Source organism: Carcharhinus amblyrhynchos, chromosome 7 (assembly GCF_965287045.1).
Source record: "Carcharhinus amblyrhynchos chromosome 7, sCarAmb.v2.hapA, whole genome shotgun sequence".
In the NCBI taxonomy this organism is placed as follows: Eukaryota; Metazoa; Chordata; class Chondrichthyes; order Carcharhiniformes; family Carcharhinidae; genus Carcharhinus; species Carcharhinus amblyrhynchos.
Window position 1 is genome coordinate 107,863,531 of NC_137330.1, and position 25,858 is coordinate 107,889,388.

The 25,858-nt window shown below is 45.4% G+C and overlaps 1 protein-coding gene across 1 annotated transcript in view; it reads right to left on the bottom strand.

Moving 5' to 3' along the window:
• The window catches only part of slc8a1b (solute carrier family 8 member 1b), a 256,002-nt gene extending 231,406 nt beyond the window's left edge, over positions 1–24,596 (bottom strand). The window contains exons 1-2 of the mRNA XM_080192927.1: positions 23,536–24,596; positions 20,629–22,703 (exon numbers count right to left, since the gene is read on the bottom strand). Of these exons, the coding sequence (XP_080049053.1) occupies positions 20,629–22,688 (2,060 nt within the window). The 5' untranslated portion in view covers positions 22,689–22,703; positions 23,536–24,596. The remainder of the gene's footprint in view (positions 1–20,628; positions 22,704–23,535) is intronic.
• Positions 24,597–25,858: the final 1,262 nt, after the last annotated feature.

Below are 25,858 nucleotides of genomic sequence, written 5' to 3' on the forward strand. Positions count from 1 at the left end.
GTGTAATGGCCACTTCGGAACGTTTGTCATGTTCTTGCAGATATTTTATGAATAAAAAATGTTTTAAAAGAAATGCCAGTACAATAATAAAAACAGAAAGATCATAGCACCAGGTTCAACAAAGTACAGCCAACTCAGTCGATCTTGAAAAGTACCCCTCCCTAACATTTGAGAATTTGTGTCAAAATTGGCAGATAGAGCAAGTATGTTAGCTGGAAAGCTGCTGTTACTTTGCAGGAAACTTCCCTGCAAAATGAATAACTACCCAGGTACATCACACACTAAAAAACAGGAAAAATGCAATCCAGACAATTACTGCCCTATCAGGCTTTTCTTAATCATTAGTAAATTGGTGAAAGATATCATTGAAGTGTTAATAAGCAGCACTTATTCACCAAGTTCAACCTGCTTCTCAATGTTCAGTTTGGATTTAGTCAGGACCACTTGGTTTCAGGTTTCACAGCAACCTCAATTCAAACATGGATAACAGAGCTGAACACTACAGGCAATGCCCTTAACACCAAGACAATATTTGACCAAGTGTGATAACAAGTAGCCTTAGTAAAACTGAAGTAAATGGAGAACAAGGAACAACCTTTCCACTGGCTAAAGTCATGCTGAGCATATAAGATTTGGAGAACATCACAGCATGGGACATCACTGTGGAGCTCTCAATCACTGGGACCAGATAGGGAATCGGAAATGCACTTAATTCATCTTGCAGTTTCTAGTCTGAATTTATGCTGTTGGGTTTCCAGGAAACACAACCATTCAGGATTTAACTTCAAAGCTGCCATTTGTGTTACAACACTAGGGGCATGCTCTTCCTACACATGCAGTGTCAGTGTCACATGTCAGGGCCTGTGATTGTTTAAAGTGAGAGAAGCTTTTAAGTACAGTGCTGCTTTCTGTCACTGAATTATGCATTTTTTTTGCAAGCTGGTGTCTCAAAACTGTCTTCTTTACAACAAAATCAACTGATGGAAAAAAAATTGCAACAACTCAGAGAGCAACCATTTTAATATCTGTTCAAACTGTTTCAACTGGTTATTCAAGTAGTGAATACAAGATGCTTGGGAGACACAGGTAGACATTTTTCTCTCAGCAACCAATTAGTGTTTTTAACTGTGGAGGTTCACCATTGGTAAAAATCAATGATATGAATATTTAAGAAAAAAGGTTCATTAACCAAGGTGGAGCCCAAAACCATGATTCTGGGATTAGGAGTGCCATTAACTATCAGCTGAGCTAACTGGGCTGTGTAGGAACTCCCTGCACAAAGCCTTTCCAACTTCATCACTTGTTCAAATATATTTGATTTATTATTATCACATTTATTAGTATAAAGTGAAAAGGACTGTTTCTTGGACGCTATACAGACAAAGCATACTGCTACATAAGAACATAAGAAATAGGAGCAGGAGTAGGCCATCTAGCCCTTCGAGCCTGCCCCGCCATTCAATAAGATCATGGCTGATCTGTCGTGGCTCAGTTCCACTTTCCCGCCCATAACCCTTAATCCCCTCTCTTATCAAGAACCCATCAACCCGCTTCTTAAGAATATTTAGCGAGGCAGCCTCCACCACTTCAACGGGCAGAGAATTCCAGAGATTCACCACCCTTTGAGTGAAGAAGTTCCTCCTCAACTCCGTTCTAAACCGCCTCCCCTTTATCTTGAGGCTGTGCCCCCTAGTCCTACTGTCTTTTTTGAGCGGGAAGAGTCTCTCCACCTCTATCCTATCCATCCCATTCATCATCTTATACGTCTCAATGAGATCTCCCCTCATTCTTCTAAACTCTTAACGAGTACAAGCCTAGTTTATTCAGCCTCTCCTCATAGCTCAATCCCCTCAACTCCGGTATCAGCCTAGTAAACCTCCTCTGCACTCCCTCCAAGGCCAAAATATCCTTGCGCAGGTGCGGCGCCCAAAACTGCACACAGTACTCCAGCTGCGGCCTCACCAATGCCCTATACAGCTGCAGCAAGACCTCCCTACTTTTATATTCAATCCCCCTCGCTATGAAGGCCAGCATCCCATTCGCCTTCCTGACCACCTGCTGCACCTGTTCATAGAGAAGGAAAGGAAAAATCCCGTGAACGGTTCAAGATTACCCCCATTGTATATATTTCTTCATTAAAACCCTTTTTACTGGTTAAAGTTGCAGTTTAATTAACCTTTTTACATAAACTAGCCTGAAAAAAAAGGCATGCACCTACACTGCACCCCCACTCCCCAACCACACACTCACAACGCACTTGTGAAATGGAAGGAAAGAATAAGCATTTTGCCAACTCGGCCTCTTTACTGTTTCTGTCTCTGGTTTGTAGAAGACTGTTTCTTAAACACAAAGAGTTAGCTGGCTTGTTAGATGATGTACTCTAAATGAGCAGTAATCCAAATATGGTCGTAGTATTCTGAATAGTTTTGACTTGATTAGATTATGCCTGTAGTGGATTCCTTTCTCAGCAAGAGTTTATTGTGTAGGTTGATTACATCTAATGCATAGTTTACACCCAGTTGATTGTTGGGGTGTTCTGTGAATGGGTTTGCAAGTGATCCCATTCACACTCTTTCAAGGTAACTGTCTCTGGGGTTTTCCAGATCCATCTTAATGGCTTGGAATTCTGCATGTACTGGCTATCAAACACCTACCTATTCTAATCCTGCAACTGTAGTCAAGTTAGAAGTGGTGGTGTCAATGCTGACAAGTTTCCAAATATGGTCACTTCAATTTCTACAAGATTTCTGGTGACCTTCTGTCAAAGTTATGGGTAAGATTAGAAAAGGAAATTCCATCTCAAAGTAAATGATGGATTGTAGCATTATTGTTGTTCAACTCACTGGATTTAGTTTAACTGTGACATTAGTTGGGAGAGTACAGTCTTGCAGAATAAATGTGACCTTTAGCTGAGGTCTGAATGAATGAATGGAAAAGTAACACTGAACGAAGTATGTCTGGGTGAATGGATTGATCTGACTTGACATGTGACTCTCACAACACCTGATATGAGTCCCCTGCCTTGTGTGCAAGTGTTTCTGTACTGACTATTTCTGCATAATCATATTCATTTCAATACTAAGTAGGGTTTTGTGATAAATGCAAGTATCATCAAATTAATTTGATGCAGGAACTGATCTTTTTCCAAAGACTGAATTGCAAATCTTTTTGTGTGATCTCTAAGCTGCCCTGTAAAGATGAAAGACACAGAAGCAAGATAAGGATAGCATCTGAATGGATTTAAGTGCCTGCATCACATTCATGAGGAATACTTGGAACCTGCTTTTTTGTTCATCCTGCATTGTATTTCCACTGAATTTATACTCAATTCTTCATTTTCCCCTAAAAATGCAGTAACCCACATTTCTCTACATGCATCTCTTCCTATTTGACAACCTGATGTCTTTCTTAGTCTTTCTTCCTACTCATAGAAAGGCTTATTCTTTTTTTAAACAACAACACAAATTTCCTAAGTCTTCTCAGAAGGAAATTTGGCATGTCAGCTACGACACTTACCCACTTTTACAGATGCACCATAAAAAGCATTCTTTCTGGATGTATCACAGCTTGGTATGGCTCCTACTCTGCCCAAGACCACAAGGAACTATAAAAGATAATGAATGTAGCCCAATCTATCTTTCATCCATTGACTCTGTCTACACTTCCTGCTGCCTCGGCAAAGCAGCCGGCATAATTAAGGACCCCACCACCCCGAACATTCTCTCTTTCACCTTCTTCCTTTGGGAAAAAGATACAAAAGTCTGTGGTCACATACCAACTGATTCAAGAGCAGCTTCTTCCCTGCTGCTGTCAGACTTCTGAATGGACTTACCTTGCATTAAGTTGATCTTTCTCTACACCTAGCTATGAATGTAACACTACATTCTGCTCTCTCTTGTTTCCTTCTCTATGAACGGTATGTTTTGTCTGTACAGCATGCAAGCAACAATATTTTTCACTGTACATTAATACATGTGACAATAAATCAAATCAAACATTTCTGTCTCTTGCTCCCTTTGCCAGGGGAAAATGAAATCTGTGCAACGTCTGCTAAGCATAATCCTGTTTCTTTGTCCATCAACCAACTTTCTATCTATGCTGCTGCACTTCCTTTTGTTCGAACAAATTCCTGTGTTTCAATTACTGGTTTCCAAGGTTGCAGTAAGATTCAGAGATGCAGCTATATGCAGGGTTTTGCTCAATGGCTCACCATTACTTTGACGGAAGCCTTAGAAAAAACAACCCTCATAAAGGTTCCTGCTACATGTATATCAGCTTTTACAGGGAGAGAGGAAGACGGAGATGTGAAAGAAAGTCTAAGTGTTGAAATAAGAAACAGAATTTGTGGATAATTGATAGTGTTGTAGAAAATAACACCACAATGGTTTGATGGCTGGCAGAATGGATGCGTTGCTTCACAAAGTAGATGCAAGGGAAGTCTGACATGCCTGACTAAAGGACAGAAGCAGTTTGCTTGTTAACAGATGACAGCCAGGTGCAATTATCTACACAGTATGTAAATACCATATCAATAGTGTCTGCACTCTTGGAAACCATGCCAGTGAGGAAAGATTCTGTGCCTTCTTCAGCAGATGCTTCTTTCCATACCCTCAATCACTTGCTTGATGCAACTGAGGCCAGTTGGCTGACTAATATTGCATACATCTCTGGTCTTGGTCAAGAAGAGATGCTGCAGTAATGATCTGCAAAGCCATTAAATAAGTGACATACTGTCTGCAGGTCAGCCTCCAGGAAATAGTAAAGTTAAGTCAGTGCAGTGGAGGTATCAAATGTAAGTCTCCTCTGATATCCCCGCAAGGACTGCCTGGGATAAGGGAGGGTTAGGTATATATCACATGACACACAGTCACATCTGACCTCCATGTCTGCTTTGCTTTTTCCAAAATTGGGAATCTTGTTTTACAGACTAGTCAAGCAACAGCTTGGCATTGTGATACTCGCAGAATCACACCTTACAACCAATTTCCCAGACTCCACCATCACTATCCCTTGGTATCTTCCATGTCTCATTGGCAGGACAGACCCACCAAAGATTGTGGCACAATCGTATCAAGAAGGAATGACCCTGGAAATCCTCAACATTGGCTCAGGGCCTCAGGAAGTCACATGGCATCAAGTCAAACATGGGCAAAGAATCTCCTGACTGTCACCTACTATCCCCACCTGTAACTAATGAATCAGTACTTCACCATGTTAAACACCACTCAGAAGCATTGAAGGTAGCGAGGGTACAGAATGTACCCTGAATAAGGGACTTCAATTTTCATCACAAAAAATGGCTGTTACTCCACTAAATGAGCTGGCCATGTTCGAAAGGGTATGTCTGCAGATGGTGAGGTGACCAATAAGGAAAAACCTGCTTGATCTCGACATCATCAATTTACCTGATACAAATGCATCTGTAAATGACGGCACTGATAGGAATGACCACAGACGAAGTTCTATTTTCACACTGAGGACATGCTCCATTATGTTGTGTGGCAGTACCACTGTGATAGGATAGATTAAGAACAGATCTAGCTATTCAAAATTGGATATCTGTGAGGCGCTGTAGGTGAGCTGCAAGAGAACTGTATTCAATCTGTAAGCTCATGACCTGGCATATCATTCTAGTATAATGTTCAAAATAAACAGAGGCTGTTGACCAATCCACAACAGAAATGCCAGCAATAACTCTCAAAACATAAAAATCTTTCCTGAATTTGTCATTGCTGTTCCAGACCTCCCTGGACTCAAGAGGGAATGTTTCTGTATTGAACTGAATGAGGGCAGCAATTCCATACTTGTGTACAACATGTCTCCTACCGCAACTCAATGGTGAATTCAAGGCACGTATGCAGAACCAGAGAACTGGAAAAACACGTTCATGTAAATGGAGGAACAGCAGCAAGCAAGTTTTGGAGACAGAATCTGAGGAGCTGCAACGTCAATCACAGATTTGGAGCGGGAATTTACAGCTGTGTTCACCCCAAAACTGTAAGATCCTGCCCGAGGTCAACGGATCTTTCTATGGTCCGCGCCTAGCCTGCTCCGATTCCCGTTGCAGATGAGACGGTAAAATTCGGGCCTCTATCTCTAACGCTGCTGCTGCAGCCTCTCCAATAACATGCTCCCTGCCTCCCTCTCTTGCTGTTCCTCTACAGATAGAAGCTTTGATTGGAGAAGCATGGACGAGAGCTAGGAGATCCACAATTGGAGAGTATGTTCACCAAACAAAGGAATCAGTGAAAATTTATAAAAGTAGCCCGCAAGAAAATCTCAAATGGCATCTTTGACTCCAGCTCTAGTATCAATGTTATTTTGTGGGGAGACTGTGGTGTAGTGGTAATATTACTGGGCTAGTAGTTTAGACTGTTAGACTCATGTTTGAGGGAAATGTGTTTAGATCCCTCCAATGAAGCTGGTGGAATTTAAATTCATTTTTTGTAAACCTGGAATTAAAATCTAGTGACCATGAAACTATGATTAATTGTCATAAGAACCCATCTGGTTCACTAATGCCCATTAGGAAGGAAATCTGCGTCCTTATCTGGTCTGGTCCACATATGACTCTTAACTGTTCCCAAAGAGCGGGCAACAAATATCAGAGCCCAAATCCCATAAACAGGTGAAAACAAGCCAAGGGATCAAACCTCATTATACAAGGACCATAGCAGAACATGTCAAAAGAGGCAACAAAATGAGCTTCCCAACCTGGCGAAGCTGCAAATCTGCTAAACAATTTATCATAGATAGAAGTAAGCGATTGCACAACCAACTAACCAGGCCAGAGCTCTGCTGTCCTGCTACACCAGTCATAAAGCATGATGGCAAATTAAACAACTTATTCAAAGAAGATGCTCCACAAACATCCCCATCCTCAATGAGTTGGAGCCCGCATGACAATACAAAAGACAAGATGTGTTTGCTACCATCTATAGCCAGAAGTGCCAAGTGGATGATCAAGGCAGGCCTTCTTCTAAGGTCCCCAATTCAATTCACTTCCAATGATATGAAAAAATGGTATGGGTCCTGACTACATCCAGCTATAGTGCAGAAAATGTGTGCTGCTGAACTAGTCATGTCTCCAGCCAACCTGTTCCTGTACAGCTACAACACTGGCATCTCCCTACAATGTGGAAAATGTACCAGGTATGGTCAGTCCAGAACAAGCAACATAAATCCAACATGGTCAATTATTGTCCCAACAGTCCACTCTCAATCTAAGTGGTGGAAGGTATTGCGGATAGTGCTATCAAGCAACACTTATTCAGCAATACCTAATCAAATGATGCTCAGTTTGGTTTTCACCAGAGTCACTCAGCTTCTGAACTCATACAGTCTTGGTCCAAAAATGAATAAAACAGCTGAATTCCAAAGGCAATGTTTGTGACTGCCCTTGGCATTGAGGTAATATCTGATAGGGTATGGCATCACCTAGAAAAATTAAAGTCAATGTGAATCAGTGGAAAGCATCTCCACTTGCTAGGACCATACATAGCACAAGGAAAGATGGTTGTGGATGTTGGAAGTCAATCATGTCAACCCCTGGAGATCACTGTGGGTGTTCTTCAGGGTAGTGTCCTAAGCCCAACCATCTTCATCTGCTTCATACATGACCTTCCTCCATCATAAGTTCAGAAGTGGGAATGTTCACTGATGAATTTGTAACTCTTCAGAAACAGAAGCATTCTGTACCAAATACAGCAAAGCCTGGACAACATTCAGTCATAGGTTAATGTAACACAAATGTCAGGCTATGGCCGTTTGCAACAAGACAGAATCTAATCACCTCATCCTGACATTCACTTACATCATATCACTGAAGCTCCCAACATCAATATCCTGGAAGTACCACTGACCAAAAACTTAACTGGACCAGACACATAAAACAAGACCTTGCCAGAAGTTGGGAATTTTGCAAGTAATTCACCTTCTGACTCCTCAAAGCCTCTCCACTATCTACAAGGCACAAGCCATCAGTATTATAATTGCCTGGATGACTGCATCAACAACACTAAAGAGACTCCCCAACTTTCCTACCTCTTCTTTTTCCATGTTACATAGAGTCACCACAATGCTGGTTGATCACCCTTTCATGTCAACCATAATTTTAAGGTTTTGGTGGGTGGTTTCACAGCCAGATGCACTTCCTGCACCTAACCCTCTTCATTTATCTGTGCCGGGACTGGCACCCACGTAAGCTGGTTTGCCTGCACCAATTACTTGGTTCTTTTGTAGCCAGCAAAGTCCTGTACTCGGACTTAAAGCCTCTGGCTCAGAGAAAGGAGAGCTATTCAATGAGCTACACCATCTCCCACTCAAGAAGTTTGACGCCATCCAGAACAAATCACCCTTACTTGGAATTATATCACTGTGGCTGAGTTATCACTGTGGTTTTAAAACACCACATGGATGGCAGCAATTCAAGAATACAATTCATCACCACCTTCTCAAGGGCAATTAGCAATGAGCAATAAATACAGGAATTGCCAGCAACATCCACACCCATGAACAAATAAATAAAAACTGAAGCACTCTGTCAGAACCCCGAAGGAATTCCTATTCTGCCCTTTCTGTTTGATGCAAGCAAAACAACAGCTGGGGGTTCAGCTGTGTTAAGAAACATAATTGGTAATAAGTCTTGCAATGCAAAACAGATCAGGTGAAAGCAGGAACAAAAAAATGTTAATACACCAGAGAAAGCACAGTTTAATCAATGTGAAAACACAATAAAATTATTCTTTTGGACATTAAAATCTGATAATTATCTTTAAAGAGCTGATTCATAAAGGCCAGGCCATTCCTTCTGCATGCTTCTGTAGATAATAATTACCCTCAGTTATCAGTCAGTATTTACACTGCTAATGTTTCTCTTCAGCATATTACATTTCAGATTCACTCAATTTTGTACCCAATTTTGTGAACTGCTCGTCATAAGAGCATCACAAATCAGAATGTATTTCTATATTTAAAAGTTGACGCCTGCTATAAATGCTAATTAATTGTTTGAGTACCCTGTCTTTTCATCCTTTGAGCGGTTACTTTATTGTCATTCACACTTAGCCGTGTGGGTGCACAAATGCACACTCCCTTGTAGATGCACACATGCGTGACCAGTAATCTTAAATGGATCAGGCAGTGCACAGTGATGGTACATTAGAGGGAACATAGTCCACCGGTGTAGAATTAGTTTTCTTGATTTCAGTCTTCTCCTCAAATATCTACATAGCCAGTAGAAATTTCTTCAGGGAATTGCCAACTCTTGTAACTTCAGCAAAACACCAATACACAGAATGAATGAGGTTTCTGTCAATCTTCCACTGATAAGAATTGTTATCTAAAAAAAACCAAATGTTTCTTCTATCATGTAACTTTTCCTGTCTTTCTCTATAATATCAATACTATGGTCAGGACCCCTCTGAATTCCCGTGATGAAGGAGGAGGTCATTGAAATACTTCTTGATTTCTCTGCCCAAAGGCCATGATTTTTTTTTCATTATGGCAGGCTCTGAGTCTACCTCAGTCAGAATGGGAATTGAATGCCATGCTGTTGGTATTAACCTGATCCAACCATCTAGCCAACTGAACTAACCAGTTCCCCCAGTTGGAATATGTGATGGGCTAGAAATTGATAAAGTGGACCAAAAAGGCTGGCTGTCCCTGAAATTACTAAGTCACCACAACTTAGTGAGATGCATCCAAGATTGCTGATTGTAGTAATGGTGGAAACTATGGAGGCATTGCCTGTCCCCTTCCAATCCTCCTTGGATACAGGGGTATCTGCAAACTGGAGATGTTACATCCTTGATCGGACTTAAAGCCTCTGGAGTACAGATAAGCCCAGCAACAACAGGACAGTCAGTTTAATCTTGTGGTTTGGAAAGCTTTAAGAAGCTAGAATCAAGTACAAAATTAATAGTCCTCTGGAAAAGTATGAATTAACACAGGAAAATCAAATCAGATTTGTTAAAGGCAAATCTGTTTAATCTAAATGAGGTTTTGATAAATTGATGCAAGTAATGCGGTTGATGTTTTTAACATGGATTTCCAAAAGGCATTTGATGAAGTGCCACATAATCAAACTGTCAGCAAAGTTGAAGCCAGTGGAATAAAATGTTTGGAGTGTAAAGAGTTGTTCAGTGGGGTGGCCACCAGTTGTTGAGCAGTGGGTACATTAACATTCAGTTGTTGAAAAGGGTGGCTGGTGCCAAAGTGATAGAAATTTCCAGGTCAGTAACTTTTATTTTATTCTAAAGTGCACACTAACTTTACACAGATCAAAATCATGTGTTTTTAAAATTCAGCCATTATGTGAAAACATTGACCGGAATTCTCTGGCCTCCCAGCCGCGTGTTTCCGACCGGTGAGAGGTGGTGCGTTGTTTGCTAACACCGAGATTCACTTGTCCTGCCGCTCTCAATGGGAATTCCCACTGAAGTCACCCCATGCCAACGGGAAACCTGTGGGCAGGAATGCACTGCCAGCGAGATCAGAGAATCCCGTCAACCATTATCTTATTCGCTGGGTTTAATGGGATATGTGCATGTTGCTACACAGGTTCTCAGAATTTGGCAGTGTGGTTGATTTCAGCTCTAGATGTGCACATTCTCCCATTTTAGGACTAAGCGCCCATGCTAGCAGGAAAATAAGCTTGTTTCCCACTGGCATTGGCAGCGTCTTTTAGGTGGGATAAGTTCATTTTGAACAAACCAACAGCCAGCCCCACTGTTGTGAGACCAGGCTGCCATTTTTAAAGAGCAGCCTGATCTTCGTGTTCTGTGACAAGCCCTCCTCTCATAAAAATGAAATAGTTCCCCCTCCCCGCCACTGACAAGGGGAATACCCTTCACCAAAGATGGACATTCCCCCCCCCCACCCCCACAAGTACACAAGTATTGGGTTAAAGCCACTGCACACCACACAGGCATGAGGGTGATCCTATCCAACCTCTTAGACCCCACTCAAACCCCCTTCCCCCCAACTCAGGCCCTCCTTCCTCCCTCAGATGCCCCACTCAATCCCCCTCCTGGCCCCCTACTCAGCCCCCCTCCAGGTCACGTGCGTTAGCATTTTTCATGGTGCACTGCCCTTGGCACCAACACCCTGGCGTGGTGCCTCGAACTCCAACAGGGTTCACGAAGGTAGGTCCAGTGACCGTTTGCCACTCTGCTGCTGCCAGGCTGCAAAGGAAGGGTCTCTCAGGGATCCTGGGTGTTGAGTGGGCTTGGACTGGGGTCAAGGGGTGACCTAATCACTCGATCTTGGGATGAGGATGTCATGGTTAAACTGCCCCTTCTAGCCCTCCAAGACCTGAAGATCACTCACTTGGTATGGTGATTTCAGGCAGCCCTGATCAACATCTGCATTCCTGTCTATATTCCTGCCTGTCAGCGGTGAAAATTCAGAAGTGACCAGGCCACTTTAATCTCCATGCACTGGGCAGGATTTTAACTCAATGCAGCACTCCATTTTGCAGGAGGGATTTTCCTTTCTCCCTGTCAAAAGCTGCTGGTGACATCACACTACTTTGAAGTCCTCTGACAGACAGGAGTTATCAATTTCTCCTGGAGGAGAAGTGGGGTATCCACTATACCCAGCTGTGCACTCAGCCCCAATGTATGCACACAGCTTTGATGTGAAGTTGCTGTGGCTTCCCAGCAAGCAGAAGTTATTGAAATCATCTCCATTGCACTTGAAGCCTTTGAGCTCAAACAAGTTCAAGGTGCCAGATCCAGAGCTTCCTATCAACCTCCAGGCTTCTGTGTTTATTGAGATTTCACTTCATGGTTGATTGCACCTCAAGTATCCCAATGAGGTTGATCCAATGCAGACAGAGTCTAATGCTAACTGACAGCCTGCCGTTTCAGTCCCTCTTTGAAGTGGTATGCAAAAGAGGAAGTGAAACCAAAGGCTGTCAATCAGGATTAGATTCTGTCTACATTATTAGAGTACTAGAGATCATTCAGAGTGAAGAGATATAATCTAACTCAGGTGACTGGAGGAGAATAGAAATCCATTGAGATGCCAATGGGCTCTTTCTCAAAGCACTGTTTGTTGAATTTGTTAGAGATTGAGGGTTCCATTGGAAGGGGAAAGGCTTTCAAAGAATTTAACTTCTGTGAAGCCTCAGAGATTTCAAATCAAAGCTGTGTGCATACATTAGGGCTGAGTGCAGAGCTATGCAGACTGGAATTCCGCCCCCTCAACCAGGTGAATCTGAGATCTATTTGACAGAGGGCTTCAAAGGGCCCTGCTCACACTTGCAGCTTCTGAAAACCAGAAAGGAAAATCTCTGCTGCAGGATGGAGTGTTAAAATGATTCAAAATTCCTGCCAGGTGACCAGGTGCATGGAGATTAAAGTGATCTGGCCACTTCAGAATTTTCACCCTGATATGCAAAAATGTAGATGTTGATCACAGCAGTCTTGGGGGGGGGGGGCCGTGTGCTGGGTTCTGAAGAGGATGGGAGACTGTGTACCTGGTCTGAAGGGGGAGGGGCTGTGTATGGGGGGTTCTGAACAGAAAGGGAAGTTGTGTGCCTGGTCTGAGGGGGGAGGGGGGGAGCTATGTGCTGGGGTGCACGGGGGTCTGAGGGGAAGTGAGTTTGTGTGGAGGATGTGAGGGGGAAAGGGGGTTGAGTGGGTGGTCTGAAGGGGAAGGGGGGCTGGGGTCACTCTCAAGCTTGCGTGGTGTGTAGGGGAGTGACCTGTGATTTGAGTGGCGGTGGAGAGGTGTCCCTCTTTTCTGAGGGATTGGTGTTTCTCCAGTGGATCCTTGGGGTCTGGAATGCAATGTCCCTACTTGTGGGTAGCATATGTAAAGCCCGCTTGGTGCCATTCTCGCTGGCAGGCCGGGTAAATGGCGGCGGGAGGCTGGTGAATGGTCTCTCAAACCCACCAGTAACATTCAAATTAGCAGGTGTGCATAATTATCGGGTTGCTGCCTGCTCTGATAGTTGGCCAGCTAGATCAGGCAGCTTTTATTTCCCATGCCAGGGTGGAGTCAATGATCAGGGTAGCTAAAGAAGTTTAGCCGAGGTGTCGCCTGATGTAATTTTTCAAAGCCAATTGGCCTTTAGGCTAAGATGAAGCATCAAGTCAAGCCCAAGATTGGAGTGCAATGTTTCATCCTGTCAGCTTGGATCTTGTTTTGTCTCTCTCATTGGGACCATGCATTGGATTCAATTGGAATTTGTTTTTTGAATAAAAATTTGCAAAAATGTAACTCTATATTTGCTACACTGTGTTATTCATTCTTCCACAAAAATGTTCAATAATGAAACTATATTTTTAAACAGCCTGTCAAATGGAAAATAAGTAATTCCATTTTTGTTTACCACACTTTCAAACCAGTATACATAATATAAAACATGTTTTGTTATTGAATGTACTCAGTGTCAACAGGCTGTATTGTAAATATTAATACATTTAATTTATATTAAATAAATTTGCCTGTAAGGAAATTACAGATAGATAATATGTGTATACACACACAAATTAGTTTCAAAACTTGAGACTGGGAATTTATAAATACACGACTTTCAAACATAAAGTGGTGGAATTTCCATGTATACCGTGAGCAAAACGCCTGCTTGATGTCAGTTCCAAGAGGCTCAAAAAGTGAGCTGGCTGGACAATTTGCAGCTTTGATTGGCAGATTGCAGTTTTGGAGAGTGGGATTCCTGGCAGGTTTGATGCCTACTCTGACCTCTGAAATTTGAAAAACAAATGTTGTAGTGCATTTGGAACTTCCTGTGATAGATGTCTCCTGCAGGAACTGTCAGTAAAGCAGCAATGGAAATTTTAAAGGGATAGAAGAGAATCTGAAGAATAACCTGTAAGATGCTGCAGCAAGTCTGTAAGGTAACATTTGAGAATAGCAACACCAGAACATAGATACAGTGCTGGAAAAATGATCTTACCCAAATAATAAAGTTCCAATGGTTTACTGCCATCTCTTTGTCTCATTTGAGATACTACCACCCATTTATCTCCCCCTCCCACTTCCCCAACAAGACAACCAGCTGAGGTGGGGTGGGGGGGGATGTGGTTATAGAGAAGAGCCAGTTTCCTTGCCCTTAGTCAGCTGGAAGAGAAAGCCTTAGAGATATCTGGTGTGGGAGCAAGAAAACCATTGTAAGTGACAAGGCTGGGCTCCAGGCAAAGCATGCTGAATGCCTAATTTTCTTACCCTTTTTCTCTGTTAATAAACCACACGTATAAGGACACAAGAAATAGAAGCAGGAGGCCCTTCAAGCCTGGCCACTGTTCAATATGATCATGACTGCCATATGCCTCAACTTATTTTCTGTCCCATTTCCCTGTAGCCCTCTATTCCTCGATCTATCAAATTTTTATCCACCTCCACTTTGAATACTTCTAATGATCCAGCTTCCATCACCCTTTGGGGCAGAGAATTTCAGAGATTCACCAGTCTAGAATAACAGAATGCCCGCAATGCAGAAGGAGATCATTCAGCCCATCGAGTCTGCACCAAGTCTCTGACAAAGTATCTTCCCCAGGATCTTTCTCCACGCTAACCCTATAACCCCACAAATTCACCATGGCCAGTATGTCTAACCTACACATCTTGATGAACAAATGTTCAGTATATGACTCCATTTGCTTGTCAAAATGCTTCAACAGCTGCAATGTAAGCCTCACATCACTTTCTGGGCTGATCATTCAGGAATGAAGTCAGGAAATGTTTTTTTCACGTGAAGGTTGACAAAATCAGCAACTCTCAGGGCTGTGAATCCCTGGTCACATGAAATTTTCAATACCAACAGATTCTTATTACAAGGCTATGAAGACACACGAAACAGAGATGAATGAACAGAATTACTGAGACATAGATCAGCCATGATCTAATTGAATGGTAGAACAGGTTCAATGCCTGAACAGCCTATTCACGTTACTGTTTCTGTACCCCCGAGTTCCACGAGGTACGTAGTGAAATTGTTAACCTGGACAAACAGTACATCCGTTACCTGTTTTATTAGAGAAATGCACTCAGCCTGACTGATGTTACAAATGTTTCCAGTTTTGGCCTCAAATGACCATGATTCATGGTTATAATAACCATTGCTTGAGCAAAAAATGTAGTCTAAGTTATATGTGAGTGTTACAGGAGAGTTTTAGTCTGAAGAATGGTTTGTCATGAGAAGTGGATGCACCCCACTAAGCTACAAGGATTTCAATCCAGACTGCAGACCACAGGAATTATTCCTGTTCCTCTTTTCCCTGCAACCTATAAAAACTGGTCATTGCATTTCCATCTTACAACAATACAAACACCTCTCTGATCAAGGAGAATTAATAATAAGCAAAACAAATACAAAATAAAAGCAAAAAATGCTCTCATTAAACCTCCTTCAACCTCCAAATAAAAGCCAATGATTTACTTTCCCCCTTTAAAGCTGACCAATAATGTCCATTCTAATCATTACTGCTTGAGTTCAACAGTGGTTGATCATCACATCAAAGTGCATGAAAATGGCAACAGATGCTTTGGCGTTTATGTCCATGCCATAGTGGAAATGATGGCAAATGAATGAACAGCAAGAGCAGAGGGTAAGTTCTACATCCTCTATTTGATGGTGTAAATGCCCCTGCTGCCATAATTTCCCCTGATCTTGCCCCAGAAACACAAATGAACATCAGGTCAAGCTTTCAAATGCAGCTACTTTAGGTTACAGTAGCAAAATGGTGTGATGGTGTCAATCAAGACATCAACAGAAAAACAAAATCTTTGCACAAAATACAATTCAAAAACATGGCAAAACCTCAATAACTTTACTATCCCCCTTTCTTTGTAGATGATTCCACAGGAAAGCACAAGGGCAATTCAGTCCTAAGATTCCTCTGCTTTTCGATTATATCAGGGATGTTCTCGATCTTAATTCCAGTACCCAGTTAATTTTGGTAACCTTTAATTCTGTTATAAGAACATAAGAACATAAGAAATAGGAGCAGGAGTAGGCCATCTGGCCCTTCGAGCCTGCCCCGCCATTCAATAAGATCATGGCTGATCTGTCGTGGCTCAGTTCCACTTTCCCGCCCTCTCCCCATAACCCTTAATCCCCTCTCTTATCAAAAACCCATCAACCCGCTTCTTAAAAATATTTAGCGAGGCAGCCTCCACCACTTCAACGGGCAGAGAATTCCAGAGATTCACCACCCTTTGAGTGAAGAAGTTCCTCCTCAACTCCGTTCTGAACCGCCCCCCCTTTATCTTGAGGCTGTGCCCCCTAGTCCTACTGTCTTTTTTGAGCGGGAAGAGTCTTTCCACCTCTATCCTATCCATCCCATTCATCATCTTATACGTCTCAATGAGATCTCCCCTCATTCTTCTAAACTCTAACGAGTACAAGCCTAGTTTATTCAGCCTCTCCTCATAGCTCAACCCCCTCAACTCCGGTATCAGCCTAGTAAACCTCCTCTGCACTCCCTCCAAGGCCAAAATATCCTTGCGCAGGTGCGGCGCCCAAAACTGCACACAGTACTCCAGCTGCGGCCTCACCAATGCCCTATACAGCTGCAGCAAGACCTCCCTACTTTTATATTCAATCCCCCTCGCTATGAAGGCCAGCATCCCATTCGCCTTCCTGACCACCTGCTGCACCTGCAGGCTGGGTTTTTGCGACTCATGCACAAGGACCCCGAGGTCCCTCTGCACCGTCGCCTGCTGCAGTTTTTCGCCACGTAAGTAATAGTCCTTCCTACCATTCTTCCTACCAAAGTGGACCACCTCACACTTGCCAACATTAAATTCCATTTGCCATTTCCTGGCCCATTCGCCCAGCCTATCTAGATCCTTCTGCAGACTCTCCACACCCTCCGCACAATTTGCCTTTCCCCCAATCTTGGTGTCATCAGCAAATTTCGACACCCTACACTCGGTTCCCTCCTCCAGATCATCTATATAAATGGTAAATAGCTGAGGCCCCAGCACCGACCCCTGGGGCACCCCACTAGTCACCATCCGCCAATCCGAATAGCACCCATTGACTCCCACTCTCTGCCTCCTATTTGACAACCAATCCTCTATCCACGCTAACACCCTACCCCCAACTCCATGTCCTCTGACCTTCTGCAGTAACCTCTTGTGAGGTACCTTATCAAACGCCTTCTGAAAATCCAGAAAGACCACATCCACCGGCTCTCCTCTATCCACCGCCCTAGACACATCCTCATAGAACTCCAGTAAATTTGTCAGACACGACTTCCCTTTAATGAAACCGTGTTGCGTCTGCCCTATCAAGCAATTCCCTTCAAGATGCCTCGCAATTTCCTCCTTAATGACGGATTCTAACATTTTACCTACCACAGACGTTAAACTAACCGGCCTGTAATTCCCCGCCTTTTGCCTGGCACCCTTCTTAAACAACGGCGTAACATTAGCCGTTTTCCAATCCTCCGGCACTTCCCCGGAATCCAGCGACGTCTGGAAAATAACCACCAAGGCATCCACTATCACCTCCGCCATTTCTTTCAGAACCCTCGGATGCATTCCATCCGGTCCTGGGGACTTGTCCACAATCAGCCCCTCCAGTCTGTCGCGCACCACCTCTCTAGTAACAGTAATGTCATTAAGACCCTCCAGTCCTACCACCTTTCCATCGCTAACACCCGGCAAATTATTCACGTCCTCCTCCGTGAAGACAGAAACAAAAAAGTTATTCAAGACCTTAGCCATATCCCCATCCCCTACCACTAGGTCCCCTTTCTCATCCGCTAAGGGACCAACGTTCACCCTAGCCAGCCTCTTCCTTTTTATATATTTATAAAAACTCTTGCTATCCTTTTTTATATTAAGCGCTAGCCCAGCTTCATAGCTTCTTCTACCCTCCTTTATCAACTTTTTTGTCAATCTTTGTTGACATTTAAACCTTTCCCAATCCTCTTCTCGCCCACTGCTCTTAGCTACTCTAAATTCCTCCGCTTTTAATTTAACACTTTCCTTCACCTCCTTCGTTATCCACGGCTTATTACCTCTCTTCCTACTGTCCTTTTTAACCATCGGAATAAATTTCTGCTGAGCACCAAGAAAGATCTCCTTAAAGATCCTCCACTGCTCCTCAGCAGACCTACCTTCCAACGCGCTCCCCCAGTCCACATTCGCCAATTCTTCTCTCATCCTACCATACTCCCCTCTATTCAAACAAAGGACACGTGTCCGGGAACCCACTTTCTCCTCCTCCATCTGCAACAGAAACTCCACCATACAATGATCACTCTCTCCAAGAGGATCCTTCACCTCAAGGTCCCTAATTCTACCCGCCTCATTACATAGCACCAGATCCAAGATAGCTCGCTCCCTCGTCGGCTCCAACACACACTGTTCCAGGAAACTATCCCGGCAGCATTCCAAGAACTCCTCCTCGAGCCCACCTCGTCCAACATGGGTCGACCAATCAATATGCAGATTGAAATCCCCCATAACTACTGCCGTCCCATTCCTGCACGCCGCACTTATTTGCGCGTTAACAGCCCGCCCCACCTCCAGATCATTATTCGGGGGCCTATAGACGACACCCACCAGCGTCTTCCTCCCTTTGCTGTTCCTAATCTCCACCCACAACGATTCCACTTTCTGCTCTTTGGCTCCGATATCATCCCTTGCTACCACCTTGATGCTGTCCTTAATCAGCAGAGCTACGCCACCCCCTCTTTCCTCCTGCCTATCCTTCCTAAACACTTGATAGCCCTGTACATTCATCTCCCAGTCCCTGTCACCTTGCAGCCACGTCTCTGTAATGGCCACCAGATCGTATCCATTTGTGTCGATCTGCGCCACCAGCTCATCCACTTTATGCCGAATGCTTCGTGCATTCAGATAAAGCGCTTTCATCCCAGCCTTCACCTGGACCCTATTTGCCGTAATGCCACCACTTGGGACATCCTCAGCCTCTTCCCTTACCTGTACCCTATCCTTAACTGTAGACCTCCTAACATCACCTACCCTCGCACCCTCCCCCCCCCTAATTAGTTTAAAGCCCTGTCTACAGTCCTCTTTACTCGATTCGCCAGCACTCTGGTCCCAGCACGATTCAGACCAACCCCATCCCGCCCGAACAAGTCCCACCTACCCCAATACTGGTGCCAATGCCCCATAAATTCGATCCCATTCCTCCCACAAAAAAATCCAGCAGCCACAATTTTGAAGTGTTGAACTGACATCAGCTTCAACAGTGTTTTTGTGGGGGTGGGGAGGAAGGGTTCTAGACCTTCAGTACTCTTCGTCCGACAAAGAGTCTTCTGGCACCAGCCTTGCATGTCCCAGCTTCAATGTTAAAGGTGATGTCTCTGTTTGTTTCAATTAGATTTATTATTGTCACATGTATTGAGATGCAGTGAAAAGTATTGTTTCTTGCAGGCTATACAGACAAATCATAGCATTCATAGAGCACATAGGGGAGAAGGAAAGGGGAGGGTGCAGAATATAGTGTTAGGGTCATACTTGGGTGTAAAGATCAGCTTAATGTGCAATAGGGCCATTTAAAAGTTAATGGCAGCAAGACAGAAGCTGTTTTTTAGGACTTGTTTCTGGTTCTATTCATTCGTGGGACATGGGCATCACTGGCTGGCCAGCATTTGAGAGTCAACCATTTGCTACCCCCTCACAAGAAATTGTTAACTGTTGCTAGTTTCTCTTAGACTTCATTATAAATGACTTGAAACAAAGCTCAAAGAACAGCTTCTTCCCTGTGTTTTCTTCCCACTTTGAAGCTCACCCCACCACCTCCTCTTTCCAAAATTGTTGCTATGTCTCTGGAGTCACGCATAGGCCAGGCCTGGTAAGAATGGCAGATTTCCTTCCCTAAAGGACATCAGTGAACCAGATGAGTTTTTCCGACAATTAACAACAGTTTCACAGTCGTCAGTACATTCTTAATTCCAGATTTTCTTTTGTTGAATTCAAATTCCACCAACTGCTGTGGCAGGATTCGAATCTAGGTCCTCAGAACATTAGTTGGGCTCTAAGATTAATAGTCTAGTGATGATACCACCAGGCCATTGCCTCCCTTTTCATAACTGTCTAATAATATTTATTGATAATAATGGAAACCAACAGCAGTTGACAATTTCGGAAAAGGGATTGGGGGTGGGAAGAGCAAATGTACCTTTTAGGATGGAAAGCAAACATAGGGAAGAAGCTGTTCTTTAAGCTTTGTTTCAGGTCATTTATAATGATGTTGAAAAGAAACCAACAGCAGTTGACAATTTCTTGCCTTCTTGAAGTGCGGGGTGGGGGAGAGCAAATGCACCCTTTGGGTGAGAGGGGGTGGCAACAAGTGCACCCTGTGGCTCTTTGGGTGGAGAGGAGTGCGAAGTCGGGGGGGGGGGGGGCAGCAAATATATTCTTCTGTCAAGGGGTGGGAGGGAAACACAGTTAAATTCTCACTTGATTCACCGCCAGCATAAATGCACTGAAGCCCAATCCATTCAACCCAACATAATATGGCATCACTGACTGAGATAGAGAGAGACATGATAAGAGCTGAGAAGGGAGACAGGGTTGAGGAGGAGGAGGAGGGTGAGGCTAAGGGCCTTTGCTCCTGCTCCATCCTGTGTCTGACCTCCCTCTCCTCCCCCCACCCTCGTCCCGAAGAGTGTCACTTACACAATCTCGTCGTTGTCGAACTCCAGCTCGCCGGCCGTGTCCTCGTAGTCCTCGCCGCCGCCCCGGGCGGTGCCCTCGATGGTGCGGTAGGGTAGGCGGACGGTGCCGCGGGCCCCGGACGCCCGCAGCACTCTGACCTCCATCAGGCCCACGCTCTCGCTCACGTGCGTGACCTTCTCCTCGAAGGTGAAGATGCCCGCGTGGTCGTCGTCGAAGATGGTGACGTTGGCGGTGGAAGGCGCGCACAGGCACGCGATTTCGGCAGTGGCGGGGACCATCACGTGATTGGCCGTTGACGTCGCGCCGCCGCCGCTGACGGCAGTCGCGCTCGAGACCGAGGCTGCGTCGTTCACCTCGCCGCCAGGTTTGGGCGAGGGCGCCGGCGCCGCTGCCGGGCCCGTCCCCTGCGCCGGCGCTGTCGCCTGCTGGTTCCCGCTCCCGCTGCCACTGCCGGCCGCCGCCGTGCCGGCGCATGCGCCCACCCGCAGGTTGCTGAGGTGGACGCAGAAGTTCTCGTCCTCCTCGAAGATGTCGTCGTCGATGATGCCCACGCGGATCTCCTTCTGCGTCTCGCCCGGCTTGAAGACCAGGCTGCCCTCGGTGAACTCGTAGTCGGAGCCGGCGTTGGCGGTGCCGTCCTCGGTGCGGTAGTCGACGGTGAGGGTGTTGGTCAGGTCGCCGCCCCGCCTCACCACGGTGAGGGCCACCGAGCCGCAGTTCTCCAGGCACTGGTAGCTGCCCGGCTCGAAGTAGACGCGGCTGACCGGGCCTTCGTGCTCGGCTTCGGGCCGCACCTCCTGCATGGAGACGGCCTTGCGGGCCTGGTCGGCGGCGTGCCGCTTGAGGATGTTGCCGGCGCCGATCATCAGGCGGGTGGCCTGGATGCGGTAGAAGGCGCGGCTCTTGGCCTGCTGGCTCAGCACCTGGTAGTTGGCCAGCTCCAGCAGCTGCTCCGTCTCCTTGTCGGGGTGCTTCTGCTTCAGCTCCTTGAGGATGCGGGCCATCTCGCGGCGCGACTCCTCCTCCTGCTGGTCCTTGGCGGCGGGGCCCAGGCCGGCGTCCAGGGGCGGCTCGAGGGCGGCCAGCCCGCCGGGCGAGGAGGAGGACGAGGCGCCGGCGCCGCCCTCCTGCAGCGAGTTGAGCATCTTGCCGTCCATCTCGATGTCGATTTTGGCGGCCGACGAGGCGTCGGCGGGCCGCTCGGCCTCGCTCTCCACGATGATGGCGCGGTGGCGGCCGGCGCGGTACTTCTTGTACATGTACTTGTAGAAGAGGAGGCGGCGGTCCGCCACCCAGGCGAAGACCACGCAGAGCGGGAAGAAGATGAAGGTGAGCAGGCTCTCCCACAGCTCCACCACGCCCGGCGAGATGACGGCCAGGATCAGGTAGAGCCAGGCGTAGGCGAAGATGCTCCAGGCCGCCGTGACGAAGAAGACGCGCAGGTGCTTGATGCGGCGCACCTCGCCGTCGGGCACCACATACACGCAGATGGCGATGATGACGAAGGTGTTGAAGGCCGCGCTGCCCACGATGGTGCTGGGCCCCAGCTCGCCGGCGCGGAAGCCGTGGCCGCACACCTCGATGACCGACAGCAGGATCTCGGGCGCCGACGAGCCCAGCGCCATCAGCGTCAGGTTGGACACCGTCTCGTTCCACAGGCGCACCGTGGTGGTGGTGGTCTCGCCGTTGGGCTTCTTCACCGTGATCTCCCGCTCCTGCGACGTGATCACCTCGATGCTCGACATGAAGCGGTCGGCGATGATGGAGACGCCCAGGAACATGTAGATCATGGCCACGAAGTACACGATGGCCCGCGCCACCTTGTCGCCCACCGAGGGGTCCTGCGGGTACCAGATGGGCAGGATCACCCCCTCGGAGCACTTGTAGGAGCCGCTGCAGGATCCGTCCGAGGAGTTGGTCTCGCCGCCGCCCGCCGCTCCCACCTCCTTCTCGCTCGACTCCACCTGTTGAGCGCAACTCAGAAGCAGGAGGACCACCACCAGCCCCAAGCCAGCATCCACCGCACAGGCACAGGGCGTCCTCCTCATCATGGTCATCATTGACAGCCTTCCAGTCTACAAACACAAGGGAGAGAGAAAAGAAATCATGGTGAATTTCACAACATTGCTAGGAGATCTTCCTTTCATCATCCCATTCAAAGGGGATGTCACTGATTTCTGTTCTCAAACACAACCTGGTTGGGTACAAATCAGACAACCAGTAGGGTTAAGCATGCTTGGTACACTAGCATGGTACAAATCAGACAGCCAGCAGGGTTAAGCATGCCTGGTACCCTAGTACGGTACAGATCAGGCAGTCAGTAGGGTTAAGCTTACCTGGTACCCTACTATCGCAACACCGGTTACATTAGTATATAAAATTTCCCTTTACAGTTTCGGAGTGCCTTCGGGAAGCTTGCCTAAGAATGCAAGATCCTGCGTCACTTAGCCCCAGACACCGAGAGGATTCAAGCTCAACGCATCCTATTCATAAGACATTAGTGGCATTAATTGCTAAAATATGACCAAAGTCACATACGTCAGTTCCAATATGTTGCGACAAGAAGTGTAAATGTGCCGGGCTTCCCTTTCCACGCTAATCAATTAGTTCGTTTTAATTTTCCATGCCACTTTTGTTTCACTCTACACAGCCGCCTCCCCCCACCTTTACTATATTCTAAACAGGCTTCGCCGTGGCAATATATTTTCCATGCATGCATCCGCTTTCTTTTTTTTAATAAAGAATTAACAAAAAGTGAATAGTGTAACTCCAGCCTCCGACAGCTGTCGATTTTTGTCTTTGCTGTGCAGAAAACGTTTGATTATTTGAGATGTATGAGAAAATAACCACTTCCCATTTTAAAAGCACTATATAAGCTACATTTTACACTAATCAAATCGAACATACCACAACGTTCAGCCGGTGTGATTCCTGGATCTGATGTCCGCCAACCCTTGCCTTCGCCTTTCTCGCAAATCAGGAGCGGAACGTTTTTACCATGATAGTGTCTAGGGAAAGCGAGCTACGGTGAAATCCGCTAGATTTCTCTCTTACACCCGGCCATGGAGTCTACCGCTCGGTCTCATAACCCGACACAATATTGATGGTTATTGGAGAAAGTATCAAGCCGAGATGAAGGCTAGCAGATGTGGAATGGTCAAAGTTTCTCCGCATTATGTTTTCATTATTATGCGTGGAGCATTTCCGCGTAACATAACCAGTGTGGTCACCCAGCGTCTGAGTACTGTGCAACCCAAGCACTACGGATGTCTCAGGCAATTACTATTTTCCGATTTCTGATCGTGAGAAAGCCCAGGCTTGCAGTGCATCATGGGCTCCTTGCCAGCACTCATCTCCGTGCGACCCACCTACTTCATTGATCATTCTGCTGGCCGTCTTAAAGAGGAACGCTCTCTCTGCTCAGGGAAGTGCAATCGAAAAAAGGAAACGTTTCAGCAAGGAGACTTTTTTTAAAACAGAGAACCTTCTAGCCTCGTTCGACAAGCCCATGTCTAGTGCAGCGAATAAGCAGATCGTGTTGTCCTTGCATAATTAATGATAAGCTACCGAATGGTTTCAGACACCTGGAATAGTGTTCGAGGTCGGACCTTTTTATTCTCTTTTTGTACTCACTATGAAACGCCAATCTCGAAAACAATGAAGCATCGTCTCCCAAGCGCTTCCGCTTACAGGCAGAGATGAAATCTTACTTGGAAAGTGAACTGCCTCAAATTAGCATCTCCACAGCTGCGATATATGGGATTAAGAAATCAGGCTGAGAAATAATTTCTGCTCTTTAATTCCATTTTGACTTAGATTTTCCGTTATATCCGCACGTGATAGTACGTGCATACGAGAAAATGTTCATGTGTATCAGGCATGCATTTGTACATTTGTAACCTTGGACAGAATTATTGAAGGACTTTATTACTGGGAGTCTTGGATCCAGTAATGCACGTTTTCAATAAATGTAATACTGATCAATAAAGTGTTGCTATTATTATGTGGTGGCCTGCATTAATTTCTCTCCACGGGCCAGTAATTGTAGAAACTAAACTGTACTTGCAGTAGCCATCATATTAGACCACGGAGACATCTCTTTTTTTGTTTGCCCTTGAAGCATGTTTCAAAATCATGCAAGGGACACTAATTAATATCGTATGTCTCACAGAGTTCTTGTGTTATTTTTACAAATTGAAGGAATACAATAAAAAAAGGTTCGTTTGATGATGAATGGGGCGCCAGTATATCAGGGAGATCTGATTTTTGTACTGTACGTATTTTCACAATGGATGCAGTGAGTGGTTTCCTGCCCTTGAAGTTTGATGCCCAGGGAATAACGGTTCAAGACCAGCAAATTGCTCCTTCTGATGAAAGCAAACTTCAAGCTCCATGCTTTTTTTCATTTATCGGAACCATTCGGGCACAGTGAAACACCCAGGAGTGTTCCAAGATAGCAGTGATTTATTGAGGTTATTTCATTTTGTATGGGTAGTTAACCAACGCACAATTGGAAGACGCATTTTTTGGGGAAAAAATGTCAGTACGAATGTTATCGCTACATGAGAACAATTGTCCCAAAATATGGGTTGATTTTTAAAATATGTATGGATGTACATAACCACAGTAAAGTGATGGCTCAGTAGTAATGTGGCTCCTCTTAAGCCAGAACATCGTTGGTTCAAATGCCATTCCAAAGACTTAGGCATAATTGTGTCAATGCCGGCACTTCGAAAGCCTCAAATTAGTCCCATTCATCTACCCTTCAGGTCTGCAAGCTGTTCAATTCCCCTTGGAAAGTTATTTGTTTCCACCACCCTTCCAGCCAAGCAATGGATGCCTCCAGTAAAAGAGAAGCTAATGTGACATTCAATTGCATTACTGTCACTGGAAGCACCGACACCAATATCTTGGCGATCAACATTGGCCAGCAGCTTGGCTGCAAGAGCCACATAAATGCTATGGCTACATGAATTCTGCGTTGAGTAACTCGGTCGACTTCCCATATCCTTTATGTTCCCATAAAGAACACACCAGAAATCTAATAGAATACTTCACACGTGTTTAGATGAGTCCAGGTCAAAAAACACAAGAGGTTCGACATCATCAAGGACAAAGCAGCCCTCTTGAATGATTCCTCATCTGCATTGGCTACAAGATACGCGGCACACAATGTAGAGATTTCTTTGTCAGCATCCTCCAAACCTGCAATATCTACCATGTAGAAAAG